This window comes from Crocodylus porosus, unplaced genomic scaffold (assembly GCF_001723895.1).
Source record: "Crocodylus porosus isolate Cpor-Errol unplaced genomic scaffold, CroPor_comp1, whole genome shotgun sequence".
In the NCBI taxonomy this organism is placed as follows: domain Eukaryota; kingdom Metazoa; phylum Chordata; order Crocodylia; family Crocodylidae; genus Crocodylus; species Crocodylus porosus.
In genome coordinates, this window is record NW_017728943.1 from 20,761,914 (window position 1) to 20,774,511 (window position 12,598).

At 43.4% G+C, this 12,598-nt stretch overlaps 2 protein-coding genes across 6 annotated transcripts in view; one reads left to right on the forward strand and one right to left on the reverse strand.

The window, feature by feature from the left end:
• FILIP1L (filamin A interacting protein 1 like) overlaps positions 1-4,992 on the forward strand; it is a 317,446-nt gene extending 312,454 nt beyond the window's left edge. For 4 of the 5 annotated variants that reach the window (XM_019548855.1, XM_019548856.1, XM_019548857.1 and 1 more), the window contains one exon: positions 4,667-4,992. In XM_019548855.1, the coding sequence (XP_019404400.1) occupies positions 4,667-4,855 (189 nt within the window). In that variant the 3' untranslated portion in view covers positions 4,856-4,992. Of the gene's footprint in view, positions 1-2,353; positions 2,498-4,666 lie in introns of all 5 variants that reach the window. The other variant, XR_002103491.1, reaches the window with a different exon arrangement.
• The window catches only part of CMSS1 (cms1 ribosomal small subunit homolog (yeast)), a 378,236-nt gene extending 367,173 nt beyond the window's left edge, over positions 1-11,063 (reverse strand). Inside the window, exon 1 of the mRNA XM_019548861.1 lies at positions 10,950-11,063. Within this exon, the coding sequence (XP_019404406.1) occupies positions 10,950-11,019 (70 nt within the window). The 5' untranslated portion in view covers positions 11,020-11,063. The remainder of the gene's footprint in view (positions 1-10,949) is intronic.
• Positions 11,064-12,598: the final 1,535 nt, after the last annotated feature.

The window sequence follows — 12,598 nt, forward strand, 5'->3', positions numbered from 1 at the left end:
TCTCACCTTCCCCGGAAATCTTCAAGAGGAGACTGGACAGGCACCTGGCTGGGGTCTTATGACCCCTGCCACCCCCAATGCTCATTCCTGCCCATGGCAGGGGGTCTGACTCGATGATCTGTCTAGGTCCCATCCAACTCATTGCTTCTATGATTCTATGAACGTATTCACAGTCTTATCCCATTTCATGTCATCTGCAAACTTGCTTAAGGAGCTTTCTATGCCAGCACCCAAATTGCTAATAAACATAAATCTATGATTCCTCGCTGAACACTACTGGGCCCAGAACCAATCCCTGTGAGACTCTGCTCAAAACCTCCTGCCATACTGCATGGCCCCATGAATAATTACCCTTTGCTTGCAGTTATTGAGCCAGTTATCTATCCACCTTGTAGTAGTTTTATCCAGCCCACATTTCTCCAATTTGTTTATGTGAAGGAAGGCCCTGTGGACATTGTCAAAAGCCTTGCTGAAGTCCAGATATTCAACCACCCAACTAGTTACTTTGTCAGAGGAAGAGATTTGACACAATTTGTTTTTCATAAATCAATGCTATGTGCTTGCGATTGGCCTTTCCTCTTCCAGATGTTTGCAAATGGCCTTCCTTAGGATCACACAATCATAGAAAATTAGGGTTGGAAGGGACCTCAGGAGGTCATCTAGTCCAACCCCCTGTTCAAACAAGACCATCCCCAACTAGATCATCCCAGGTAAAGCTTTGTTTAGCTAGGTCTTAAAAGTCTCCAGGAATGGAGAGTCCACAACCTCTCTGGATAAGCTGTTCCAGTGTTTTACTACCCTTCTAGTGAGAGAGTTTTTCCTAACATCCAGACTAAACTTCCCCGACTGCAACTTGTGACCACTGCTGCTTGTTCTGTCATCTGCCGCCACTGAGAACAGACTAGCTCCATCCTCTTTGGAATCACTCCTCAGGTAGTTGAAGGCTGTTAAATCCCCTCTCAGTCTTCTCTTCTCTAGACTAAATAAATCCAGTTCCCTCAGCCTCTCCTTGGAAGTCATGTGCCCCACCCCCTTCACCATTTTCATTGCCCTCCGTTGGACTCTCTCCAATTTGTCCACATCCTTTCTGTAGTGGGGGGCCAAACTGAACACATTACTCCAGATGCAGCTTCACCAGTGCTGAACAGAGGGGAAGAATCACTTCCCTTGATCTGCTGGCAGTGCTCCTACTAATGCAACCCAGTGTGCCAGTAGCCTTCAACAAGGGCACACTATTGGCTCATATTCAGCTTATTGTCCATTGTAACCTTGCAGGCCCTTTTCTGCAGAGCTGCTGCTCTGGCCAGTCACTGCCTACACCCTTGGGTTGCAGGGCCAGATTGGACCGGGCTGGGGCAGTCCATTGCCTCTCCCTGTGGCTGCCCATGCCCCTGACCTTCAGCAGCTCACCCTGAGTGCCCGGCACCACTGTGTACAGGTGACAGATGCTTCACCTCCAACCGCCACAGTAAGTTTGGTCCACTGCTGGGAAAGGGGGGGACATAGGGAGCCATGCTACAGCCCACCTGCAAACCGTGGCCCCCACATGGGGCTGGAGGTGGGAGGGACAGGCAGTGACTCCTGCCCCCCTGGGGCTGCCCCACCCCAGGCTATGCTGTCACAGTGGGCGGCAGTGATTTGGGCTCCATAACTAGCCTCAGCAGTCCCTTCCACACCCCCCACAAGGTCAGGTCACACCCCCCTCCCCCTGACCAGCTGGCCGCTCCTCAGAGGGACTCTGCTTAGGGTGCCGTATCTGGCATCTGGTTGCCATGGGCACATGAGAAGCATGCAGAGCCTATCAGTTTGTGTGCTGCTGCCCCTGCAATGGGGTGAGTAAACCCCACTTCCCCTAAGGCTACTGGGATCTGCCCCACCCCTGCTCCAGTGAGGGGTTGAGGGGCTGGGGACACCTTACAATGGGTGCTGCTCCCTTGCCAGGCAGACCCAGCAACACTCTAGAGCAGGGTTTCCCACCCCCACTCCTTTCTCCAGCTCTCTGAGCAGTAACAGTGGTTCATTACTTTGGCTAGGAAGGAGAGACCCTCCATGGCTGGAACAGATGGCCCACCCCAGGGCTGCAGAGCATGCTGGGATGCTGGAGGACTCTGATTTAACCTAAGCCAGGAAGGGGTCTGGAACACAAGTTCCATAAACCGGTTTGACTTCAATCGGTTAAGTTTGATACTACACCCAACCAGGTTTATCTCAAACCAGTTGCAGCCATTTTGAAACTGGTTTATGTACACTGAACTTCTGTTGTTACAAGTTTAAACTAGTTTCTGATCACTTAAACTGGTTTGTGTGTAACTTCTATCCCTGGCCTTTATGTTTTGCTACATTGTTCTTTCAGCAGATGTCTGGAAAATTCGAGTCTCCCCATAGTTTTTGATAGATTTGTCACCAGCTGAAAGAGTGTCTTATGTACACTGAAGAGCAGATAGGAAATTAATGAGATTCTACAGGACTTTGACCATTACACCATAACATCTAGGAGGTATTTAAGTGCTTTGCAAATGTTCACAGTTTTGCCAGAGCAAATGCTAAATTATTTCAACTCCACATACACAGAGGTAAGCAACACAAATGTCCTTTCCAATCCCTTATCCACAGTTCACATTCTTTCCCTTACTATTTGTAAAAATCAAGATAAATCTCTCTTTACCCAAGCCAGGAAATTTAAGCATGTGCTTAAGTGATGAAAGTACTTTACTAGGACTCTGACAATTAAAAATTAAGCATATGCTTAAGAACTTTTCTGGATACAGATGTTAGTTTGGAAAAGTTAACTGTCTTTTGTAAAAAAAAGTTACTCATTCCCCTCTCCCTGTTTCAGAATTCTCCTCTTGAAAGACCAGGGACAGAAAAGTCTTATCCAGGTACTGAAAGAGGGAGAAAACTATAAGAAGAGTCTGCCATTAAGTCCTTTTGTACATACAAATATTATACAACTTTAAATGTACAACTTATTAAGTAGCACCACTACCAACTCTGTATACAGTTATTCCAGCACAGAAACACTGACAGCAATACAATGTATTTGCAAACAGGGCACGAAATACATCTTATAAAAATGCAGAAGTTATATTTCCAGTATAACTGTGTACATACCATACCATCAGTTGTTTAAAATGGTGCTGGGGGGGGGGGGAACCTGTGACTGCACACCACCTACCAACAAGTCACATTTTTCCAATACATTTTTCAGTAATAAGTGATAATACTGCAAATGCACTCAGATCACTAAAAAAACAAAATAATATCAAGTGGAAAAAATGAGTTAAACCTCCAGCAACAAGAGTTTATTTCTCAGCAATTCAAGTCAACAGCAATAACATCCGTTGACGATTTCTCATTGCAGTTATTCTTAAGATTCCCCTCTAGACTATAAAATTATACCAATGTGATGAGCATTAGAGGAATGTTACTGTGTATTTTGCTTAAACTATACTCAAAAGACAATACCAAGGAGCTCTAACCTGGGAAAGTTAACAGAGATGGAGATAACCAGTAGTCTGCTCCCTTACTTATGAGTCCAGAATTATTCCTTACAATGCTCTTTTTAGCATTTTGTCCGCTTCTAGAATTAACAAATGCCTCCTGTGATGGAATTTCCAGCACTTCCCTTGGAAGGCTATCCAAAACAAATAGCAGTGAAAAAAAGGTACTTATCTTCCAAAATTAAATTTAAGTTTTCTTTTTCTGAACTTCATTATATTCCTCTCAAACCCAATATCATTAATTTTAAATAACATTAGGCAGCTACTGCATTTTGTCTCTCTCCTGTGAACTCACCAGCTTGTCTGGATTTTTTTTTTTTTTTTTTTTAACTAAAAACAATGTCCACAACCATAATAGTTACATGTATATTTTCACAGCAAACAACTTCCATAGCTATTTTCATCTATAGACCTTAGCATGCTTTGCAAAGGAAGCTTAGCATAACTGTTATGCTTTACAAGCAGGAAAACTGAGGCAGACATCAAATTGTCCTGATTCACAAGACAGTAAGACAGCAAGGAACTGACCAACATTTCCTAATTCTTAGTCTTGTAATATGATGTAATAGGGTTCCATATGCTCCTAGAGGACAGGACACTATGAACTCAGTATTTGAAGCAAGCTCATAAAAACAGTGGAAGAAAGTGTTATCATCTACACTTCTTTCTTCCATGGTAAAGTGACTTTGGAGATAGAGACAAAGTGCAGGTAGGTCAGGCTTTTGTTTTTAGCTGATAGAATTCACAGTGATATTTTTGACCATCTTTAATATTCACACTCTTTATTTATTTATCTTCCTATTCATTATTTAGTGCCTTTAGTTACAAAGGCTCATTTTGTTTCCAGCTGTAATAAGCCAGTCAAGTGCAAAATATTAACACAGTTATTACCCCTGTCAAAAAACAAATTCACATTTTTAGGCTATTTTTGAACTAGGTAAACTGTGCTGCCATCTACAGAACAGAAGTTTGCAATGAACTCAAAAACAACACCCAGCTATGAACTCATTCTTCTCCTATTACATTTACAATTAAGAAAGAAGCTGTTTTTTGTCTTAGATGTAACTTTAAAAAAAAGCTAGCTTAGGAAGGCCAGAGGAATAATTCTGTCCTTTCTAAAGACACCCACATTAACTGCTTCCTTTTTTCCTTTGGTTTATTTCAAGATTGCTGATATGTTCCGGCGTTCAATTCCTACTCGGATTCCCAAACCAAAGTCTACAAGCATAACCAAGTTACCCATGAGAACTCCTACTGGGCAGCTCCACAAGCCACTCCATGATAGCAATAATGGAAAGCTACACATCGTAAGAACTGTATCTAAAACTTGCCTTCAAAATGGAGGGAAAAGGTAAAACATTCTCTACTATGCCTATGTGTACCATCTCCTTGAAGAATGTGAATCTCTGGAACAATCACTTCCAAAGAGCTGTGTGAGAAACAGCTAATACTTCCACAAAGGATGAAATAAAAAAAGCTAACCATTCACAGGCCAGTAAAAAACAGCAAAATTCACACTAAAACAATAATCAATATACTCTCAGGCCCAGACTGTGCTCTCATTTCCAGTCTAAATCCTGATCTCCAGGAATTTTTATTATTTTTTTTTTTTACAAATGATTGCAGTTTTTGGCTGTACCATGAAGTGACAAATGAGGCTACAAATAAGTTCCCACTTCAAGTTCAGTTCTGACATCCCTCCTCATACAAATAAAAACTGCAATTTTACAATAGATTGGTGAATGTTTTATAACCAAAATGATGAGTAACTGTGTGTTATTTTTAAGTTGGTCTTACAGAAGTGTGTTTCAGTGTGGGTAATTTTATGTTAAATATCACGTAAAATAAGACAACGAGCGGAGGGATGGTGAAATTTGCTATTTAATAGTGCCAACTGAGCATAAAGCAGCAAGCTTTGGGTTGTACGCATTATTATTTTTTAGACTAATGGAAAAAAGTGTCAATTCCCACAATGGTTAGTTAACTGGTCTGATGTAGCCACACTTGTATGCATACAAAAGCCATATTATAAAAATGGATGCAAGAATTAAGACTTTCAATATGACTTCTTAATCTGCTGTATTAATTTCTCACACTTTACTAGAATTATGGTGTCTAGATTTCTGATTGTTTATAAGCTCCCTACTGGAGCAGATATCATGCTGTGGGTACAGTAGTTGACTGAGAGTTGGTACTTTGACAGAATGCTCCTAATATCCTGATATATATGTACATACACTTGAGTCTCCACTCAGCCACTGAACAAACCAATAAAAATAACTGCTGGCTACTTGCCTCCAAAGTGATGCTGCCAACACAAAGCTGTATTAAGATACAACAGTATCATTTTATTTCTTGAAGGATGCTTTTCATTGCAATAATTCTCGAATTCCTTTGAAAGGTTTATTTCAAATATTACTGATACCATTCTATTTTTTCATATGAAAATCAATAGAAAACTACTATTGGTGACTGTAACAGGCATCCTGTAACACTGGCTAATTCTTGGCTGCTGTACTAGAACAGCAATCCTCAACCTTCTAAGGCTGAACAGCCCCTCAGAAAATGTCAGCTCTTAGCACTTATTTTTCAACTATAGAACAATAAGCTAGCAATCCTCTTTGCAAAAAAAATCAAAGAACAGATTGCTTTTAATACTATGGATTCCTATTTGAAATCTCTGGGTTTATTTTGTGAATCATGTTTGTGTGACTAATAGTGGCAACCTTCAACTCCCTTGAAAACGTTTCAAGGAACCCCAAAGTGCCACAGCACACTGGTGGAAAATCACTGTACTACACAAACCGGTTCTTTCAGCTTGCTTCTCTCATTCTCTCCTGATCACTCTCTGCCTCTACTGGAACTTGTCTCAATGGTCACACTAAATCTGTAATTATTAGATTAGTAATTTGTGGAGCTGGTGCAATTTTTAAATTCTGGCAACATGGAACTTTCCACAACAAGAGTGGTTTTCTAAACTCTAAATAAAGGGAAAGACTCTGTCACTGAGAAGAAAGGAACAGGAAGAATCCCTGAAATCCAAAGCCTAGTCCCTGGTTCTAGAGATGGTCTCTTCTTAGCAAGGGGGTCATGATACATTGCTCAAAGGCAGTAAGATGAAGTTTGTGCTGCTGCTCCCAGTAATTCTCCTGCTGCATGGAGAAAGGACAGCAGTCACCAGGACTGTCAAGCAAGCCCCTTTCATCAGAATTAGTTCATCTGAGACAGGCAGCTGAACATTATCGTTCCTTCTTTGTTAGTACTCAATGCAAAGGGTTAGTAGGATTGGACTTTAAGGCTACATCACTCTAGGGAATGGGGGTCCAGCAGAACCCAGATGATTAATATCAGGGTGGTTTGCAACTAGCTTTCTTGGCACCAAGCTGCAGCTCAGCGGATTGTTTCAGCTGTTACTTCAAAGGACACTGCTTCTCCTCACAGCTGGAGCTCATCAGCAGTCCCATACAGCTGATCAGGGAGCCATACCCTTTGGAATAAAACCACAGGAAAGAGCTGGAGCATCTCAGTGCAGCTGTTTGCTAGATTCACACATACCCCCAGCTACTTCACAAACCCTTGACTTGGCCATGGGTAAGGAACCTAACCCTATGAAGAATTCAGGTTTGACTGTATTAAACCAATAATTCCTTGTGATGCTCCTACCATACAATAATCCACTCCAAAACAGTTACACCAGCTTATCTTGAATTTACCAATTAACTCCAATAACCAGAATCATAGCCTTGATGTAGAAACTAATTGATGACTTTTAGCCTGTGTCCTGCATGAAGTCCTGTAGTCATTAATCACTTACCCCAATACAGCCATGTCCTCAAAACTAAGCACTAGCATGAAAGTATATTTTCTTTTTAAACAATGTTTCTGAGTAAATGCACTTAAGAGAAGATACTGCAGGTTTTAATAGCGGCCCCAAATACACAAAAGATCTACTTACATCCCAGCCTGGTTTTAACTCCATTGAATGAATATGAAAATCTGTTCCAGCTGCTTTGTTTAATTAGTTTTTCTTACCTTTAAAATGTTGGGCTTAATAGAAACCAACTTGGTGGGGCTGAAGTTGTGTATTTCATGTAACAGGACATGCCCAATATTTGGGGGATTGATGCTTTTTATAGCAAGGTGCTTTAAAAAAAAAGTAAACAAATAAAGCTGGGATAAACAAACACTATTTTTTAAACCTAAAGGTAACTGGATATTTCAAACAAATGTGTTTAAGTCCATAAGTGAGCTCACTGACAGTATTTTCTTATACTTCACATTGTAAATTCTAATTTATTTCCAACTGTCAAATGATGTACAACCATTTTGTATTTTCCATAGGACACAGTAAAACCTCAACGTATGGTTTTTCATCCCTACTATGTAAAAAGTAAATAAGTGAATTAAAAACAATGGAAAATACTGTAACAGCTTCTTAATTGATGCTTACTTGTGCCATTGAATTACTTGTATGCTGCATATGGTTCCATGTAGAGACCCTGTCAGAGGAAGTACAGGCACAGGATCTAAGCTACAGGTTATGTGGGCTTTACCTATGATCACCTGTTGTCATTTCTAGTAGTGCATACTCCAGGGGGGGGAAAAATACCACAAAACAAAATTATGCAGAGGTTTCTGCAAAAAAGAGCAAACTGAGATGAGAGAAAAAGGGCTTCTGAGTAAGTATAATACAGTGTTCTCCAAACTCATATTCTGAATTCAGTCTTCTAGTTCAGAAAGTAAGAGTCTCAACGACCAATATTTTTTCTGGGTATTCTATACAAGCTCCCAGACCTGCAGCCAGTACAAAAATTATTTATATTTGACTTTCCCACAAATTATTCCTCTTTATTTCTTGAAACAACTGACAGCAAGTTTAGCACAAATGGAGGTGAAAATGACTGTACAAACCAGCATTTTTTTTTTTTTTATAATTGCCTTCAGAAAATATATGATAGCTGTAAAGCCATAATATTGCATCTTCCTGAACTTGCCCAACCTAGAAGACTCCCAGTACTCTGGGCAAGATTAGCCCCAATACCATCTTTCACAGTAATACTCAAATGTGTTTTATTAAACATTATATGTATTTTTAATGGATTGTAAAACTGTTACTGTAATTGACTGTATGCCTTGATCATCACATGGAGTAAACAAGAGAGATGATTAGCTCCTTGCACAGGATGTTTTCACAAAAAAAGTGACTTGTAATACACGTAAAATGCTCATGCACACACGCAAAATATAAAATGCTCATGCACACATGCACACGCATTTTGTGAGCCACACACACACACACACACACACACACACACACACACACACACACACAGCTTCTAAGACCTGCAAAATATTATTTTTGAGAGAATTTTCTTGCAGTAACTCTGTGTTGCATGGAGGAGTTAATCAACAGGGGTACCAAACTTATGGTCCACAGGCCAGATCCAGCCTGTGGAACCATTCCATCCAGCCTGCCAGTAGTCCATCAGGCTGCCAGATATTGTGGAGTACAGCCTGCTGCAGAATTCAAGGTTCCCAGAAACTGATGGAGACCCACTGGCAGATGGTCTCCAGACCTATACTACTGCCTGAACATGGACCCACACTGCCACCTCTACACAGATCTATGCTACCGCCTACCCCTTAACCTGCATTGCAGTCACTGTTGCTGGCTCCATGGATCTAGCCCAGGATGAGTTTGACACTCCTGCTTTAGGGGGTAGAATAAAGCATAGCACAAAGCTTGTGCTGCCACACCTCTGTCAGCTGGTGGAGCTGGTGAGCCATTTTCCCAGAGTCCCATAGCACTTTGTCTCCTGGAGCTGCCAGGACAGCAGAACCCCTAGCAATGCACTTACTGCCTGTTCAGTGCAGGGCTCCTTACCCTACTTCTCCCCTTGCACTGGGGCCATGGAGCCACAGCACACCTGGTTCTTTTGGTGTCTAAGGCTCCTTTTTTGTGCCTTTTTTTTCCTGCACTCTGGGTCACATGAGAGACACTAAATTTGCCATGGGATGCTGCTGCACCAGAAAGAAGTTTCTGATGTAGTCTGGAACTTCGCTGAGGAGGCAGATTTGTAAATTCTGTTGTGGGTTCACCATTTTCTTCATAGGATAACTTAACTGAATGTGTAACATATAAAAAAAACCCAGTTGCACAAAACTTACTTTTACCCCATAACAAATGTAACATGTGAAGGGGGCCAAGAAGCACTATGTGTTCACTGAGGGAGAGTGGAATAGGGAAAACCATGCTCTGATGCTCACAAGCCATTATCATAAGACTCTGAATTCCCCACAACAGATATCAGAATAATTGCATGTTTCATGTTTGCAGCTCAGCATCATAATATGTCAGGTGAATGTTATGATTGCAAAAACACTGGGAAACTGGACAGCTAAAGGAGATGGGATTCACAGTCTGTCACCTCAGGATAACTGGCTCATCTCATCTAGGCTAGTTGGGGCCAAAAGCTGTCCTTGGAAAGGGAGAAATTTTGTTTCCGGCCCAGGAATTCTGGGAGGCCCGAGAAGGCCATTGAATTTACTGGGTTACCAACAGGTTAAACAATTCAATCCTACAACTTACTTAGGCCGTGACCCTAATTTTAGTACCCACAAAGCACTTGGAGTACTTGGTAGGGAAACTTATCCCGAGACATCAGCTCGGTTTCTCAGGGTGCTAAACTAACTCATCGCTCCAAAGGGTCTACAGACAGCTTCTGGAATGCTAAGGCAGTGCTTCTCAACCTGTGGGTCACAACCCAAAAGTGGGTAGCAAGAATATATGAAAGGGTTGCAAACAAGCTTTAAAAATGGATTCTCCTTTAAAGGAGAAAACCATGGAAAATCACGGCTTTTCCGTTGTAGGATGGCAGAGTTCCAACCTGCAAGGGGCTGCCCATGCCCCACACACTGGGGGGCTGGGGCTTCTGGGCAGGGAGCAGCAGGTTGGGAGTCAGGAGACGTTCCCAAATAGGTCCTGGTACAAAGGTTGAGAACCATGGCCCTAAGGGATCTGAGGGTGCTGGGGGCCACCACTGCATAGCAAACAATGCTGCCACTGGAACAACATTCCTACCACAGGATAACCTGCCCAGGTCCTGTCTGCAAAACTCCTGTGTGAATAAAGGAAGGGGGGAGACACAGACAGGTCATGAAGTTGTGAATTGGGATAGAGCATACCCTGGACCCGGGCAGAGGCAGAAACTTAGAAGAGTCCCCTATAAGCATCCAGGGGCCCGCTGAACTTCGCACTCAAAGCAGAGTCCCCACCCCCTCCGCTTGCTTCATGTCACTGGATCTCGGGGCTTCATTTTCCCTCACGCATTTCCCCAGGCCGAGGGGAAAGGGCACTGGGCCCCCCTGAAACACCCTGGCCCCGCTGGGGAGGAGGGCGCCTGCCGCCCCGGGGAGCACGGCAAGAGGAAGAGGGGAACGAGGAAGTACCTGGGCTGCTACTACTGCTGCCAGCCCCGAGCTGCGCCTCCCACCAGGGCTCCTCCAGCGCGTCCCCCATGTCCGCCACAGGCCACGCTGCCGCCGCACGCGGGTAGGGAGGTGCAAGGCCGGGGGCGGCGCTGCCGGCGGGCCCCGCCCCCTGCAGAGGCAGGGGCAGGAGTGCGGTGCCCCAGACCGGGAGAGAACGGGGCCGAGCCGATCCTGTCTCAGCACGGGGAGCTGAGCTTCGATCACGAGGAGAAACTTTCTAGCTAGGAAGGGAGCGGAGGGGCGAGCAGTGGAGCAGGCTGCCCAGCCGGGCGGTGGGATCTCCATCCTTGGAGGCTTTTGACCTGCTGGGATGCTGTCGTTGGGGCTGGGCCTGCGTGGGGCAGATGCCCTGGCGACCCGACCCTCCTCTCCTCTAATACGATTCCAGGAGACACACCGCATTGCAGGTGTCCCCAGCGCCTGCCGTCGGGCCCGGCTCTGCCATGGGAGGGGGGAGAGGGGAGAGGAGCTGCATCCGGGGCGCCGACGGTAGTTGCCGTGAGCCACAGACTCACTCCACAATCTGCAAGTTGTTGTTTTTTTTAACTGGTAAAAAGACCAAAGTGAGTTGGAAGTCCAGCAATGGATCGCATGGGGGGAGGAAGGAGCTGAGCCCTCTGACTTGTCGCATTTTTTTTTTTACAGAAACGCCTCTCTCATTGGGCCCTGAAACCAAAACGATAAAGCCTGTTTTTTCACTGAGATTTTTTCCTAACCTCCTGCCTGAGAGAATATAATACAAACACATTGCCTTCAATATACTTTTTATTGCCCATAATCTGTATTTTACAAGCATTTAGGCAAGTGTGCATCTTTCCTCAAAAAAAACGAGTCATAATGAAGTCAAGGAAGTGGGAAGTATAGGCATCAGATTCTTCCAGTGACTGCTTCCGCTGAAGTGTGTGAAGAGCCACTCTGAATTCCCCACAACAGATGTCAGACTAATTGTGTGTTCATGGTTGCAGCTCAGCATCACTAGATGTCAGGTGAATGTTCTAATTGGAAAAACACTGGGAAACTAGAAAGCTAACGGAGTTGGGATTCATAGTCTATCACAGAAACATAGAAAGTGAGGGTTGGAAGGGACCTCAGGAGGTCATCTAATCTAACCCCTGCTCAAACTGGGACCAGCCCCAACTAGATCATCCCAGCCAGGGCTTTGTCTACCCATGGCCTTTACAACTTCCAAAAATAGAGATTGCACAACTGCTCTGGGTGACCTGTTCTAATGCTTTGCTAGCCTCCTAATGAGAGAGTTTTTCCTAATATCTAACCTAAACTTCCCTTGCCTAGAGTAATTTTTTTTGTTGTTCTCCTCAGGACTCAAATTGTTTTCTTGCATCTTTCTTCAAGCAAAACTGAACATAGAATTTCAGTTGAAGCCCCACTGGTGCCAAGTGAAACGATTACTATTTCACCTTGCGTATCATGCTCTTGCTAATACATCCCAGAATAAGATTAACTTTTTCTCTTTTTTAAGTAAGAGGATCATAATGCTGATACATCATGAGTATCCAAAAATAATTACTGTGGTTCAGATTGCTTCAGTTAGTACTAAGTATTTCATCCAGCCCTGCTTACCTGAATACATCTAATTTATGTAAACT